The sequence below is a fragment of the Myotis davidii genome, unplaced genomic scaffold, assembly GCF_000327345.1.
Source record: "Myotis davidii unplaced genomic scaffold, ASM32734v1 scaffold2798, whole genome shotgun sequence".
Taxonomy (NCBI): domain Eukaryota; kingdom Metazoa; phylum Chordata; class Mammalia; order Chiroptera; family Vespertilionidae; genus Myotis; species Myotis davidii.
Genome location: NW_006289553.1, coordinates 205,165 through 221,264, shown reverse-complemented (window position 1 = coordinate 221,264; position 16,100 = coordinate 205,165). Strand labels below are relative to the sequence as shown.

General features: G+C 55.1%; 1 protein-coding gene across 2 annotated transcripts in view; it reads left to right on the top strand.

The window, feature by feature from the left end:
- TRAF3 (TNF receptor associated factor 3) overlaps nt 1-16,100 on the top strand; it is a 28,959-nt gene that overhangs the window by 1,330 nt on the left and 11,529 nt on the right. Inside the window, exons 2-7 of one of the 2 annotated variants that reach the window (XM_015562799.1) lie at nt 129-180; nt 3,282-3,386; nt 4,172-4,339; nt 9,768-9,848; nt 12,147-12,221; nt 13,936-14,028. In XM_015562799.1, the coding sequence (XP_015418285.1) occupies nt 129-180; nt 3,282-3,386; nt 4,172-4,339; nt 9,768-9,848; nt 12,147-12,221; nt 13,936-14,028 (574 nt within the window). The remainder of the gene's footprint in view (nt 1-128; nt 181-3,281; nt 3,387-4,171; nt 4,340-9,767; nt 9,849-12,146; nt 12,222-13,935; nt 14,029-16,100) is intronic. The other variant, XM_015562800.1, reaches the window with a different exon arrangement.

Below are 16,100 nucleotides of genomic sequence, written 5' to 3'. Positions count from 1 at the left end.
TGCCCTTGACCGGAATCGAACCCAGGACCCTTCAGTCCACAGGCCGACGCTCTAGCCACTGAGCCAAACTGGTCAGGGCAGTCAATGAACTTTAACTTAGTCATCTGATTTTACCAAAGGCTGAGAAAATCCGCCAGCCCGAAATGCACTGCGTGTCAGGAGAGCATCGTTAAAGATAAGGTATCGCTGGGTTCTTTGTCACTTTTTGTCCTGTGTTGGGAGCGGGGTGGTTTGCGTGCGGCGCTCGGTCCGTTCTGCCGTGACGCCGCTGGCTCCCGGCCCCCACGCGGCATCCTGAGATTTCAGCCCCTTCCCTGCCCACGGGCCTGTGCGCGGGGCTCATAGGTGTCACGGGGCCGCCCGTCAGACACCAGAGGCGCCAGCTCACCCACGGGCTTCCCCCGGGCCCGACCCCTCCCGGTGTCTCTGCGGCCCTCCCTGTGCTGCCACACTCCGCCAGGCACACTTGTAGTTTGAAATGACTCATTGAAGTACTTAAAATATCAATAAAAATCCGTGGTTCCGATGTTTTGATTAATGAACCTAATAGTTCCTTAAATGCAGGCCATGACATTGTGGCTGCAGCCTGGCAGGCTGGCCTCTGCAGCGGGGAGTAGCGGCTGCGGGTGCTGGCAGGTGCCCCGGCAGGGCAGGGCGGCTGGGGACCCGCACGGCAGTTTTGAGGTGGAATTAGCCAAGTGTCCATCTGCCTTTTCTTTCTTTTTTCCTTTTCTTTTTCTTTAAATCTTTATTGTTTAGCGTATTACAGATGTCCCCCTTCCCCCACTGCCCCCTCTCCCTGGTTCCCGCCCCCCTTCCCCACCCTATTGTCTGTGTCCTTGAGGAATGCATGTGCATATAGGATCTTTGGTTAGTCTCTTCCCTCCCTCCCCCCTTCCCTCTGAGGTCCGTCGGTCTGTTCCATGCTTCCAGGCCTCGGTTCTCTTTTATTCACCAGTTTATTTCATTCATTAGAGTCCTTGTTTGCTTATTTTGATTTTTAGGTTCACTTGTTGATAGATATGTATTTATTGCCATTTTATTGTCCATATTTTTCATCTCCTCTTCCTCTTCCTCTTCTTCTTTCTCTTCTTAGAGGATACCTTTCAGCATTTCATATAATGCTGCCTTTAAGATTCTCTCTTTGTCTTTAACCCAGCTAGGTGTCTTACGGCCCAGCTAGGTGTTCTCTGTGGTTTAAAGAACCTTCAAGCCCTAGCCGGTTTGGCTCAGTGGATGGAGCATCAGCCTGGTTATTTCTTCTTTCCTTCTCTAGTTGTAGGACTTCCATTCAGCCAGCTTTCAGGTGGTTCTGAATGATGGTTGTTCCGTATTTTAGCTGTAATTTTGATGTGGTTGTGGGAGGTGGTGAGTACTGGCGTTTACCTACACCCCCATCTTGATTCTCCTACCTTTTCTTTCTAAGCCTTTACCTGTTTCTAAAGACTTTGGTTGGTAACAGGGAAGGGAATGTTTCTAAGAAAAACAAATCACCCTGTTCTCCTTATCCTAACATTGTAGCTGACCTTGTTAACGCATCTAACTGCGTAATGGGAAGAAGTGGGAACAACAAACAGCGGACTGAGAGGGCCTCTTCGTCTCTCATTTCATTATTCAGTATTATTCCTTTTTTTTTTTTTTCAATCCTCACCCAAGGATTTTTTTCCCATGGAGGGAGGGAGAGAGAAACATTGATGTGAGACACGTCATTTGGTTTCCTCCTGCACGTGCCCTGATGGGGCTGGGGATGGAACCTGCAACCCAGGTACATGTCCTTGACCAGGAATCGAACCCGAGATCCTTTAGTCCCTGGGCCGATGCCCTAACCACTGAGCAACCGGCCAGGGCAATTCCTATTTTTCAATGGCATTGATAGCTGAAGGGAAAATGCTAGTTTTGTTGAAGAAGCATAAATGAGATGAGTCACGCCGTGGGTCCTCGTGGGGCAGGGCCCTGGGAGACCAAGGTCAGGCCGCTAGTGGAGGGCACTGCGGCCCTCGGCATCCTCAGCTGTAGCGCACAGTCTGAGCTCTTGAGCTCTGAAGCTCTGTACTTCTCGTGTTCTTATGTTCCAATCATAAAGTTAAACTCAAATGGCTCCAGAAACTTTGGCACAAAAAGGAAGCTATTTCTTACCAGTTAAAAACACCTGTTTGACTTTCAAATCTTAAATTATGACCTATTTTAAAAGTCCTGTTTGTAGAGAATTAGATCTGACTCTAAATTAGTTTATTTTTAGCTCTTCACAGCTGTCAATTCTGCCTTTCTGCTCTGGGGTTGAGAAAGGCTCCCTGTCTGGTTTTCCATTGTGACGGCGCTAGCATGTGGGAGTTTCTTAGAATTAAATGCCCAAGGGCTAACGGTAACCATGTTGTTAGGAGTGAGCATACCTGTTTTCTAAAGGGGAAACAGGATTAAAGAAAGGAGAGTTTTCATTTAGAAAGGGAAACATTTTCATTACTGGATCAACTTTGCAATATATATTTAAAAGGATTTTTTAATAGCAGGCTAATGCCTCCTTTTTTGCTAAAAAATGAGTTATCAGTGACTTACTCTTTGGAGAAGGAACCAAAATAAATGGTTTACTGACCGATTGTGAGATGTTGCCTTTCATGGTAGTTTCTGTAGTCAGCGATCTACCCAGGCATCAAGTTCTCCCAGGCTCTGCCCTTGAGCCTTGACCGGAAGTGAGCTCCCGGGGCCACCTTCACGGTGCCGGCTCCTGGAGTGTCCGGAGTTCCAACGTGAACTCGGTGCTGGTGTGCCCGCCTGAGACTGTGTCAGCGTGAACCCAGCGTCCTCTCAGAGTTCAGTGTGACTTGGTTCCCTTTGGCTTCTCTAGTAAAAGACAGTATTAAGGTTGTGCTATTTTAAATGTGTCTCTACCCAGCCAGCGTGGCTCAATGGTTGAGTATCGACCTATGAACCAGGACATCATGGTTCAATCCCCGGGCCCAGGTTGGGGGCTGGATCCCTAGTATGGGGTGTGCAGGAGGCAGCCGATCCATGATTCTCTCTCATCATTGATGTTTCTCTCTCTCTCCCCCTCTACCTTCCTCTCTGAAATCATAAAAATAAGTTTAAATAAATAAACTGTGTCTCTTGGTGGGGCAGCGTCTCCCTTCTGCTTGCAGACATGGGAGAGGAAGGTGGCCCTCGATGCTTTGTGGCCCACGTAAGGGCAGCTTGTGTGATTTTCTCAAAGTGGCTTTGCATCGCCCAGAGCAGCAGCCTGTGGCGATGAGGGACGCTGCCCTCCTCTCACGCTGTCCTCGTTGCAGGTGTTCAAGGATAACTGCTGCAAGCGGGAGATCCTGGCTCTCCAGGTCCACTGCCGGAACGTCGGCCGTGGCTGTGCCGAGCAGTTAGCCCTGGGACAGCTGCTGGTCAGTACCGAGGTCGCAGGGGTCCCGTGTCCACAGCGTCCCCGGTCAGTGTGTGTGCACCTTGGCGTTCCTCATCTAAGACCTGCCACACGTGAGAGCAGTCAGACCACGTGGGCCTGAAATGTCCCTTCTGTGACACCATTAGCAGAACTCCCCACTGGTGTACACTCACCACCCTATCTAGAACAGAAGGAAATCTGTGTCGAATTTTAATTTTGGAAGATCCATGAAAACCTCTTATTTTTACCATGAAATTCCACATAACTTCTTGTGTTGTTTTATTAGTATCACTAGAGGCCCGATGCACGGAAATTCGTGCAAGGGCAGGCCTTCCTTCCCCTGGCTGCCGGCACCAGCTTCCCTCCGGCACCTGGGACACAGGCTTCCCTCCTCCAGCAGGCACCCAGGACCCGGGCTGCGTCCCTCGGCCCTGGCTTCATCAGGAAGGACGTCTGGAAGATGTCTGGTCTAATTAGCATATTATCCTTTTATTATTACAGATTTTATCCTGAAAGGATATTTGAATTAGAATAAAACAAAGTCCTTAGCAGATAACCATTTATTTATCTAGGGAGAGAAGTTGACTTAATTCTTCAGAGCAGTATCGTTTGAGGAGCCACTGAATGGGTGTGAGACTCAGTGTCTGACCCTGTGTCACTGTCCTCTGGAGAGCGGGTCTGGGCAGATGGAAATGTTTCTGAGGGAGCTGATGGCATGGAGGCCGAAACCGGCGCTTCCCGTGGTGTTCGCTGCCGACTAAGAGCTTGGCATTGTCTGTCTCCCAGGTGCACTTGAGGAATGACTGCCAGTTTGAAGAACTCCCATGTGTGCGTGCCGACTGCAAAGAAAGGGTCTTGCGGAGAGACCTGCGCGACCACGTGGAAAAGGCCTGTAAATACCGTGAGGCCACGTGCAGCCACTGCAAAAGCCAAGTCCCGATGATCACGCTGCAGGTGCAGTATTCGCGTTCCACCTGCCGCCTGCTCGGGCCAGATGCGATCTGCCCGCAGAATAGCGTTTAGGTGACTATTCTGACAGGAATAAGAGAAAGGCCGGGCGTAAACAGCAGTCTTCATCTGACTTCATTTCAGAGTTAAGCTCCATTTGTTTTACTCATTTTCATTTACGTAATTAATGTTTTCATTGCCTGGGTTGACTATCACTTGGGTTGCCAAAAAAAATGAAGACTAATTATTCAAAAGAGGTAGACTTTCTCACTCCTCCCAGGGAATGGCTCCCAAATCGTGTTGGATTGCCTAATTTCTTGCCGCCCTGTGATAACCATTACGTCGGCAGGATGAGGCGCCCTGCGGCGTGGAAGCACGGCCGTCTGTCTCGCAGGGATGTGGAGGCCACGTTTTCCTCCGACTGCGGTTATTCTGGCCCAGCTCAATATCGTGCACGTGTTGGAATCAGACCCCTTATCTGTAAGTTAGAGAGGGGTGATGCGGATGAGGCCAGCTTTGAAAACAACCCGTGGTGTGGGAACCCTCAGCATGGGTCCGTTTGTTGAACAGCATTTATTAAGCGCCAGGCGTTGTTCTGGGACCTGAGGGTCCATGGCGAACACGCGGCGGGTGGTCCGGTGGGTGCCGTGGAGAGCGGGCCTGCAGCCGCCCTCCGACACAGTGGCGTGCGGGAGAGCTCGGGCAGAGGGAGCAGCGAGGGGACCCGGCTGAGCTGGAACTAGCTTGGCAGGTGGCCTGCAGGAACTGTGAGGCCAGCGCACTCCCAGCACTGAACACAGTCGAGGTGCCGAGGGTCAGGAAGCCGCCGGCAGCCGGGAGCCGGGGGTGACATTCCCTGCACTGTCCATCCAGCAGGTGTGACAGGTGGATGGGGCGGGGCAGGGAGGCACTATGTTGGCCTGGACAAGGAGAGCAGGGAGAGGGAGGGTTCTGGGGTAGTTTTGAAGGTAGAACCAATGGGATGAACTGAAGGCTCAAGTATAGAGTGTGCACTAAGGGTGACGCCCAGCATTTCTAGGAGCCGGAGCGTCCTGCCGAGGTGGGGCCCGTGGGGGTAAGAGGCTTGGGGGGCGAGGGGTGATGCGGGGTGGTCCAGGCTCCAGAAGGTATGAGCAGCTGGCCCTTGCAGCCATGGGATGGGTGTGACTGGAGAGCCCAGGTCAGACGGAGCCTGGGCACACGGTGCTTGCAGGCCTCTGAGACGGGAGGTGGTCCGCAGAGGAGAGGCTGCTGTCAGGGGTCAGGAGAGGGGTATCCCAGTGAGGGGCAGGGCAGGCAGTGCTGCTGGGAGCTGACTTTGGGGTGAGGCAGAGCAATGACTGTGGGGTCATCAGATGGGGGGACAAGGAGGGGGTGCAGGGCCGCAGCCGCATTCCTGGTGGATGTTCTGAAGCAGTTATTGACCAGAATCCAGGAAAAGTCTTTGTTGTTTTGGTACAAAATCTTTATAATCTTCACGTTTGCCTGACTTTGTATGACTTTCTCACGCCTGTGGCTTTCTCCCGTTGTGAAGTCTTTCCCCTACGATTCTGTAGACCTCCCAGGTGTGAGGAACTGGGAGGAGCTGGGCCTGCCCTTTGGGACTCGGAGTCCTGGTCACGGCTGAGCAGGGCTCGGTGACCCCTCCGGTGCCTGCGGCCGCCCCTAGCGAGCAGGCTCCCGCTCTGCGCATGGCGGCACGTTGCTGTCAGACACGCCCTTTGCTTCTTGCAAGAACCAGTTACCTCTCTTTGCAGAACAGAGTCCGGTAATTAATTTTCATTTGCGAAAGAATTGTAGAGTGTGTCAATTAAACATCACGCAACTGACTCTGAACTCCAGACAGGTGTGAGGAGACGGGTGTTAAAATAACAGCGGAGGGATTCACGAGCCATTTGAGTGCCTGTTGGGCCTGGTTGAGCTGGTTGCTCAGGCGCACGCGGTGCACACCCACTGCGGTCTGTCCCCTCTCCTCACTGCCCCTGTGGCGGGAACCGAGCTCCCGACGAAAGCCAGCTCGGTAGCCGGGGGCCACGCGGGCCTTGCACGCAGGTAGCATTCGATTTGATCTGGGTCTTAAATTTGTCAGCGGCAAACAGGTGCAGAGGCAAACGGGTGAGAGGCACAGAAAGATAGTTAGCAATTTGGGGCCTGAGTTGTGCCAGGAAAGACTCTGGAAACTCGCTGCGCTCTAGTGATGAACTGTTTAATGATGCAGATGTGCCAGGTATGTTAAGGCAGGTGCTTCCGTCTGCCGGGGCTGTAACTCACAGTCCCCGCTCGTGCACAGGAGCGCGACCCGAGCAAGGCAGGTGCACTCGCTTCCTCACACACCCGTCCCGCGGGGACTGGCGCAGCTCGATTCCCGTCTTCTCCCTTCGTCTCATCTTCCCAGGCCTGGTGTGCTAGTCCCCAGGCCTGTGCTGCTAAGTAAGATGCAGATCGGCACTCCGGACCGTTCCTTCTCGTGGGAACCTCTCTCCTATGTTTGAGCTGGTATCGATGTTACATCAGCGGGGCTGCAAGTAGCATGATTTTACATTTAGTCTGGAAATGCTCGAATATGGGTCGGTTGTGTTCATTTGTGAGAAGTCAGAATTACATAGATCTCATTTTACGGGAGGATGTGCATTGTAACGGGAGGATGTGTAGGCACGTTGGAAACAGCCACGTTGGAAAATGAGTTGGCGGAACATTCCTGTCCTCAGTTAATGAGCCGCTCCTCTCCTAGCGGGAGGGGAGGCTGCCGTGCACTCGCCAGGACCGTGGCACAGAGCCAGCACCGCGGGAGCCAGGGAAGAGCCCAACGTCCACCCGTTGGGAGGGGCACAGGTGGTGGCCCCAGGGAAACTTGTGTGACGGTGTCGTTACACACCTGTGAGAGGTGAGGGCCTGCACTGTGTGCAGTGCACGGAGTAGCCTGAGAACCCTGATCCGGCCCAGGTCGCAGATGGCTCCGAGGGTAGAGTTCTGTTTTGATGAAATTCAAAAGCAAACACAACAAAACAGGGTCTTGTCTGGAACAAATTCGTGTGTGAGGGAACCTTTTAAGCAAAGGAGTAGAAGCAGAGGTCAGAGGTTGGGTGGTGACTGTGGGGAGGCGGTGGGACCGAACAGGAGCACACGGGTAGGTGAGGCCAGGGCTGGTCCTGCTTTCAGCTCAGGTGTGTCCCAGCAGGTCCCACTGACTCTGACAGGCCGATTTCATCGTGTGCTGCGTTCTTGCCAATAGATGAGCAGCTTCTTAGATACTTTTGTATTAATGTCAGAGAGGAAGGGAGAGGGAGAGAGATACGTAGAAACATCAATGATGAGAGAGAATCATGGATCGGCTGCCTCCTGCACGCCCCACACTGGGGATGGAGCCCAAATCCTGGGCGCTGCCCTGACCGGGAATCGGACCGTGACCCCCTGGTTCATAGGTCAACGCTCATTCACTAAGCCAGGCTCACAGGGGTGAGCAGCTTTCTGTGAGTGTGCTGTTCTCCTCTGGCTGCGGTAACAAGAGGCTTCAGAGTTGGTGTTTAAAACGACAGAGGTTTATGCTCTAACAGCCCTGGAGCTAGAACTCCAAAACCAAGGATGGGCAGCCGTGCTTCCTCCAGAGGCCCTGGAGGACCCCTCCCCACCCCCAGCCAGGCACTGTGAGTGCGCTACCCACAGCCTCATTGCCGCGGCCGGCCCGTGTTCCCGTGGCCACCTTCCCGCTGCGTGTCCTCCTCGTGTAAGGGCCCTCCTGATCCAGCGAGGCCTCATCTTCACCTCACGTCCACGCAGACCCTCTTCCCAAGGGAGCCCACACTGAGTTTCCGGGGGGACAGGGACGGGGAGAGGGCTCACTGTCCCACCCACCGCAGTGGGCGAGAGCCAAGGAAAGGCAAGTCCCAGGGAACATAAACAACCAACGTAGAAACCTGCTTAGCCTCGCGCTGTTGAGGCTGCCACCCTGACGGTCACGGGGGAGGGGGACACGTGCTGGGCTGACAAGGCAGGCACTCGCCACGCGGTAACGGCGTGCAGGGTGAGGGGGGCCGGCGGCGATACCTGTCAAAGCCCCGTTGAAAGAGCCTCACCGTGGCTCCCAGCGCAGCCTGCGTCCTGACAGCTGTCCTCAGGCCCCGCGCACAGATCTGCAGAGGCCTTGACTGCCTGGCCTCGTGGCCGGACACTGCTCGCACCCCACTTCTCCCTCAGGGCGCCCCTCCTGCCCCCCCCCCCCCAACACACTCTCTCTGCATCCCTAGCAGTCCTCCTGGGCTGGTGTGTGCATGAGGATGGGACGGGCAGGTTGGGGAGGAGGCAGAGTGTTGCCTGGTGAGCTCTGAGGCCCAGGCCTGACTCCTCCCTCCCAGCGCCCGCCACCGGCTTTACAGGTAAGGCGGAGGCGGAGCTCTTGTCCAGGTTTCTCCCTGAAGACCTGGCCCTGGCACCAGGACGCTGCACACAGGCGGGCAGGATGGGAAGCCAACGCGGCGCCTCGGGAAGGCCCGTGGTCGAGGGCCCTCCAGTGAGCTCCGAGCAGTGTGGCTTCGCCCCTCGGGTCCTCGGACCTGGCCCAGCAGCAGAGCAGCGTGTGCCGAAGGTCACCGCTGGCCACAGACCCAGAGACGGGCCTTAAAACCACGTGAGAAGGCACAGTGTGCAGCCTGGCTCCGGGCCCCAGGAGAAGCATCCCCGCTCACTCGCCCACATGGGCCACCCTGTCCTCTGCTCCCGCACCCGCCCCGTCAGACCAGGCACCTGGCCAGGCTCCCGTCTCTCAGCTCAGCAGCCTGGCCCGGGAGCCAGAGGGAAGCTGGGACCTGGAGGAGGGGGAGTGTCCCGGGGCCCAGCCTCCCGGGCACCTTGCTGGGCGCGCAGTTCCCCCTCCGCCTCCGCCTGCTCTCACGGCCCTGCCGCCTGTCACCTGTGCTCGATGCCCTTGCCCTTCCTGCACTTATGGACAGGTGCCTGGGTGCCGGCGGCATCGAGTTGATCAGTCCCTGTCACTCAGGCCCCTGCACTGAAATTGGTGCTATCCAGAGAAGGGCTCAAGTAGGCTTTACCCATATTTTCCAGGCACTAAAGGTAATTTCAGTAGGATTCCAGGGCTGTCATTTAACTACCCAGGAGGTCTGGCTGTTCTGGCATTTGAGAAGCATCATTTCCAGACCCCAAACTGAGAGGCCAGACAAAACCCGTCTCCCCGAGAGCAAAGGCTGGACCCGGGCTGGTCTCAGCCCGCCCTCACCTCCCCTTGCCGCTGTGGGCACAGGCGCCCCGCTAAGAGCACACACTGCTCCCACGAGGGCTGTAGCTCGTCAGGGTGCCCAGGCTCCTGTGAGGCCGTTCTCCCAGCACTTGGTCGGGGTCAGGGCCTATCCGGACGGACGTCGAGTGCCTCCTCCGGGTCCTGTATGTTTCATTCTGACGACAGGTTCCTTTCCTCCTGCAGAAACACGAAGACACTGACTGTCCCTGCGTGGTGGTGTCCTGCCCGCACAAGTGCAGGGTCCAGACCCTCCTGAGGAGCGAGGTAAGGGCGCCGCTGCCTGGTCCGGGGTCCGAGGACGGCGCGCCGTGGACACCCTCCCTGACTCCGAGACCCTGGGTTTGCAGGTCCCAGCAGAAACCCTCGCGCTGCCCTTGGGGGTCGGAGGTTCCGAGGCGACAGAGGCCACAGTGTCAGTGCGGGACGAGGGTTGCTAAGGATTGAGGAACCGGGATTGCTTCAGTGCAAGCAAAGGAAATGCCATTTTTAAAAGCAGCTGTTTTTAAATCAGTAAAATAGGAATTACTGTAGGATTATCTCAAGAAATGGATTTGTTCAGAGATGCTGCCGGAGCACTTAGGCCGCGCCTGCTGGCGGGGTTGGCGTGGGCAGCGAGTGCCACCGGCCAGTGGCTGCGTGTCAGGGGTCACTGGGAAGGCACCTAACCCAGACATACCCAGATGGAAAACTCCAAGGGTTCTTCATGTCTTTGTATCCAATCCTGACCTGGAGCTCCTTTGGTTGCCATTTGGGGTGCCATTGGGGCTCACATCGGCTCAGTGGGCTCCATGGGTGCGTGTGTCCCCTTAGTCCTGGGGGCTCTGCTCTGAGAAGTCCCCTCAGCCTTTTTGGCCGCCGGGAATTTTACCACTGGAGACAGTGTGGGGAGCATCCCCTCAGGTCCTCACTGAGTGGGAGACGCGGGGTGCGGGGAGGACCCCAAGAGCCGCTCTCCCTCGAGGTGCATCCTGCACAAGTTGACTGTGGGGCGAAGGCAGGGTCTTGCCTGGTGGCCGGTCCCTGGCCCTGAACGTGCCTCTCTGAGTAGCGGGGAAACACACACCGATCATTTCCACAACCAGAGAGCCGCTCTGTTAAAGTGAGCGCATGCAGAGTCTGTTGTTGAAATAATTTCAGGGTCTTATACACTCTGCTAAGTCTTTACTCACTCAGGGCTATCTGAATTAGGGACGAAAGCTTCCTCCATTTTGCTTCGAAGTTATTTTTATTTCAAAAAATCTTTCAACCAGCATTTACCTTGAGTTTCTGGTGAAAGGTGTTATTGGCGAATAGATTATTCTTGCCTCTATTCCAAAGTGCCTGCAAATTCTGTAAGACTTTGCGAGTGACGATAATAAAGCCAATTTAGGAAAAAGTGTGACCCTGAATTTATGGCGGCGCCCTGACAATCGCGTGGACTCTGCTCCCTGCTCCCGCAGCACAGCCGGCTGCTCGTTCCCTGCGGCGGTGATGGCCTTGGAAGGTCCTTTAAGTTGCTCAGGTGGCACCTCTGCCGGCCCCTGTGACGGACCTTCTAGGCGCTCCCTCGGTGCAGGCCTGACTCCAGGCTGGGGTCAGAAGAGCCTGGTGTTCTGGGCTGCCCCGCTCAGAGACCGCAAAGGTGGCCATGGCCGGTCGGGTCCCTCGGTGCCGGCCCTCCTCATCGCAGTCGCAACAGAGAGAAGTCCTGTGGCCACTTTCCACTCTGTCCCAAGTGCTGACCTACAGGGAGGGGCCTGCTTTGTCCTGCAGACCAATGCCGCCCCCACCAGAGTGACGCCCCACAGGCACTGGGGGTGTTGCCCTGGCCCACAACAGATAGGTCCTGATTGTTCTATAAAGGTCTGTCCCCGGAGTTTCCTGATGAGAATGTATTTCTTCAGTAAAGGGAGAAACTGCCCTGACATTGCGTCAGCCCAGGGCCCAGCACCCTCGGCCCCGGAGGGGGCGTCGCAGGTGTAGGTGGTTTGTGTGGACCGTTGCCGACCTGCAGCTTCATCGTCATCCTCTCCCAGGTCCTCTGACCCCATCAGCGAGAGGTGACAGCTCAGATCCTGTTAGCCCGGCCGCAGCGGCCTGTGGAGACCGCGGTGCGCGCCCCGCAGGGCAGTCAGGGAAGGGCCGGAGGCGGCAGCCGCGGCGCCCGCTCCTTGGGAAGTGTGTTTGTGCTGTGTACGAGGTTGTGGCCCAGTTGCATCCCGGATGCTTTCCTTTTTGTGTTTCATGCACTTTTCGTTTACAGTCTCTCAATGTGCGTTTCAGTTTACGTTCTTCCTTTCTTATCCCTGGCACTGCAGACGGCAGGTCACGTTTCGAACATTCCTAACGAAAACTCGAGTTTAAGCCACGCTACAGCGAACGTATTTCCGTATATCGGTGTATCTGTGTACACACGTGACAATACTGTGAACTCACTGCCGAGGAGTCTGGGAGCCGGTGCGGGACACACCTGTGGCTGAGTCGCCGCCGTGACGGTGCAGCCTGGTGCTCCTGTGCCTTTAACCTGTTGGAACATTTTCATGCGAATGTTCGTGCCACAACTCACGTCTCTTTCCGTTGCAGTTGAGTGCCCACTTGTCAGAGTGTGTCAATGCCCCCAGCACCTGTAGTTTTAAGCGCTATGGCTGCGTTTTCCAGGTCAGTATCCGATGTCTGTCCTTCCCAGTCGCTGATGTTCTGCCATGGGAGCAAGTTATTACATTAACACTGTAACGTGCCACCTCTGGGCTTGGAGTCCTTGCATGGACCCGAATCACCCTGTTGCGTGGGTGACGGCGGGGCTTTGAGAGTTAAGGTGGGCACCTGTGCCAAGAGGAAGTCAGGATGTTCCCGTCTGAAAGCAGCTAGTGAGTGGGTCGTACCGGCCTGACAGCGGGTGGGGCTTGCAGCTACGGTTATGGCGATGGCAGCTGTAACGCTTCTGAGTAAGTGTGCAGCCGGCTGCTGTGAGCAGTGTGCATATCGGTGCACTGTGGTAAGGGTCGCACACGTGTGTATTCATAAATGCATTTTGCATATAAGCCATACCTCCTGGGACAGCAGCATGGAGAGGATGTCTCCGTCATTGCCACACCTGTGCTATGACAAACCTGTTTCTGACTCTTTATTTTTTTAAGTATATATGTATTTTTTTAAATATATTTTTATTGATATCAGAGAGGAAGGGTGAAGGAAAGAGAGAAACATCAATGATGAGAGATAATCATTGATCAGCTGCCTCTGCACGCCCCTCCCTGGGGATGAAGCCTGCAGCGCAGGCCTGTGCCCTGACCGGGAATTGAACATGACCTCCTGGTTCATAGGTCGGCGCTCAACCACTGAGCCACGGCGGCCCGGCTCTTTATTTTCTTTAACGCGTCTGAGATTGCTAGTGAATTGAACTGAGTTTCTATTTAAATGTCTATCTTAATATTAAAACTTTGAAAAGACAGTATCTATTACTATTACAGTATTTTATATTTAATTTTATGTATGAGCCACACATCGTTATGAAGTTAGTGCCGAGACATGCTGTCCTAGTATTTTCTCAGGAAGTGAAAGCCTGAGCATGAAGAGGACTGTAGCTTCTCTCTGCCCCAGTCTCCTGGGGACGGAGTCTCGCCCCTGTGATGTCGTGTGTAGTACCTTTCATTCTGTGTCTGTGTATGTATATGTTGACATCTAGCAACACTTATGTCAACATACACATAGGAATATTCTCCGTACAGAGTGTATGTTTTGGAGATCATTAAAATGCTTCCTGTGGCTTCTTAATTTTCTAATATCAAAACAAATTCTATTTTCCTGTCAATTACTTCCTTAAGAATGGAAGCACTATTTGCTGTGCTTGTTCCTGAGATGGTCTGCATCTTATATACTCTGTAGCTGGTTTATTTATGTTTCTATGTAACTTCCTAAGTAGCCTTAGAACAGCGAGCAGTACATTTCCCGCTACAGTGTATGTCACTGATAAGTTACTGTTCTGGTGAATCAGATCCCTCACCTGATTACATGTTCCCTCGATTACTGTATCAGTATCTAGCTGTAACTGAAGCTGTCCAAACCCGTTTATATTTTAATGAATAAATTTCTAAAGGAAGGAAAATGTCTGAAATTCAATTTCTTGATGTTGTAAGTATGAAACAGCCGAGAAGGCACTTGGTGAGAGCAGCTTAGGAGTGAAGCCGTGAGCCCGAGATCCCTGTACAACTTCAGAGCCGCCTCCCGTGCGCCCGCTGGCAGCGGCGTGGGGCCGCTGGGCACGGCAGTCAGTCACGTCCCAGGAGCCAGGCTCCCCCTCCCCGTTCAGCTTCTCCGGCTTCCTGCTCTGCCGTGGGCGGCGAGGGCTAATGCCCTGCACTTTGCTCTGCAGGGGACGAACCAGCAGATCAAGGCACACGAGGCCAGCTCCGCGGTGCAGCACGTGAACCTGCTGAAGGAGTGGAGCAACTCCCTGGAGAAGAAGGTAGGACACCCCCGTGCTCTGCCCTCCGGGGTCTCCTCCCCTTCTCTGTAGTGATTCACTGTCTGAGGGTGAAGGAGCGGCACCACGAGACGGCCAAGTACATGCTCCTCACCGCCTCACTGGGAAGGCGCTTGCATTGGTTCTATTTGTTTTATGGCCAGCACGTGCGCCGTGCTTTTTAAAAACCGTGTGGTTATCTTAGCGTTGCCCTGGACAGGGACTGCCACACATGCAGACCTCCCTCTCCTATAAATGAAGTCGTATTGGGCATCGGGCTCATTTCTTCCCACGTTGGCTATGGCTGCAGCCAAGTGGAGCAGCTGGGACACCGGGGGCCGCACAGCTCACATCCAACCTTCTGGCCCTTAGAGAACAGGTGCCAGCCCCCGACCGGGAAGGCATCTCATGTCACAGGTACTCCACTGGCTTCTCAAGCGGCACTGTGGGAGCTGGGGCACCGAGCAGGCCCTTCCCCAGAGGGACTCACTCGCCAGCTGCCCTTCAAGGAGCTGGTTGTGGGCTGGGCTGTTAGCAGCCCCTTCCTGGGGAGCTGGTTCATGGGGTGCTGCTCGGCAAGCCTTTTCTGAGGAGGTGAGGACCTCTGAGAGCAGATGGAGTTGTCCTGGGATCACTCACTGTGGGTTACTTACAAAGCGAAACCTGGGCGCCCAGCACAGGTGCATGGAGAGCGCAGCGGAGGCCCTGAGCAGGCCGAGCAGCCAGGCAGCCTTGTCTGTGCGGACCCGAATGCCTCTTTTTAGTTAAACCCAGGCAATTTAAATATTCATGTACTTGAAATAAAGCAGCGTTTCAGTATGGATGCTTAAGCTGGAGATGCACATGCACACGGGGCAGGCGTCCGTTGGACGTGCAGTGAATGTCGTCAGTGAGTCACGTGTGGTGTCCTATGAGCCGTGGTGTCTACGCTCTGTTCTCGGTGGTTTTGCAAGAAGTCTTTTCTTTGGAGACTACTGTTTCTGCCTTTTAAAAAAAGCATAGGTTTTGCCCTGGCCGATTTGGCTCAGTGGATCGAGCGCCAGCCTGCAGACTGAAGGGTCTTGGGTTCAATTCCGGTCAAGGGCATGGACCTGGGTTGCGGGCTCCTCTCTGGCCAGGGCTCTGTGCGGGTACGTGCAGGAGGCGACCAATCGAGGTTTCTCTGCCTCTTTCACTCTCTAAACAGTCAATGGAAAAACACCTTTGGGTGAGGAATTAAAAAAAAAATGTATAGGCATAGATGTCAGGGCTTTAGTCTCTCCCTTCTCATTTATTTGAAAGGTTCTCTCGCTCACGAGGGTGAGTTGGCTTATCCAGCTGCAGGAGTTGCATAGCATCTGCGGGTCTGGGGTGGCGGCTCCCGCTGAGACCCTGTGGGCGCCCGGAGGTCCGCCCCTCAGTGCGGGCTCCCCCCACCGGGAAGGGCCTCACCGGGGGCCACACGCACAGCACAGCAGCTTCACTCTGCAGACACTGGCGCCTGGTGCGGGGGCTGCAGGCTCAAGGGTCTGTCCCGCCTCTGTCCGTCCCAAGGGACCCCGTCCCCCCATGCTGCCTCCCCTGCACCCTCCTCCCCCGCGGTCAGACCCTTGCTCTTCACTGGGCCCAAAGCAGAGCTGGACCAAAATGGAGGCCACATGTCATTTGTAGGAAGGGCTTCCTCCTGGCGCAGGTCCTGCAGGGGAGCCTCAGGCAGGGTCATGTGGCAGGAAGTGGCACGTGGCTCGTCAAACTGTAGAAAATGTCCTGTGAAACCGGGACCTAAAGGCGCCGTCACACCTTCCGTTTCAGTCCCGTCCCCGCACTGTGCACTGCCGTCCGGCACTGCCACCCCCGCGGTCCTCCATGCGGAGAGCCTGTGGGTGGTGGCACCTTTCAAGGGCCAGCTGCCCGCATGGAATCGCGAGACGAAGCCTGAAGGGGTTGCCGGGTGGCTGGGGGCCTCGGACCCCGCGCGGTGGCTCTGGGCCTCATGGTTTCCCAAGAAGGGATTGGACCCAAGGGCGCGGTGGCCTGGACCCGCCTGGGGCGGCGGGGGCGGGCAGCCAGTCCGCACCGGGCCTCCTTGGGGGGGA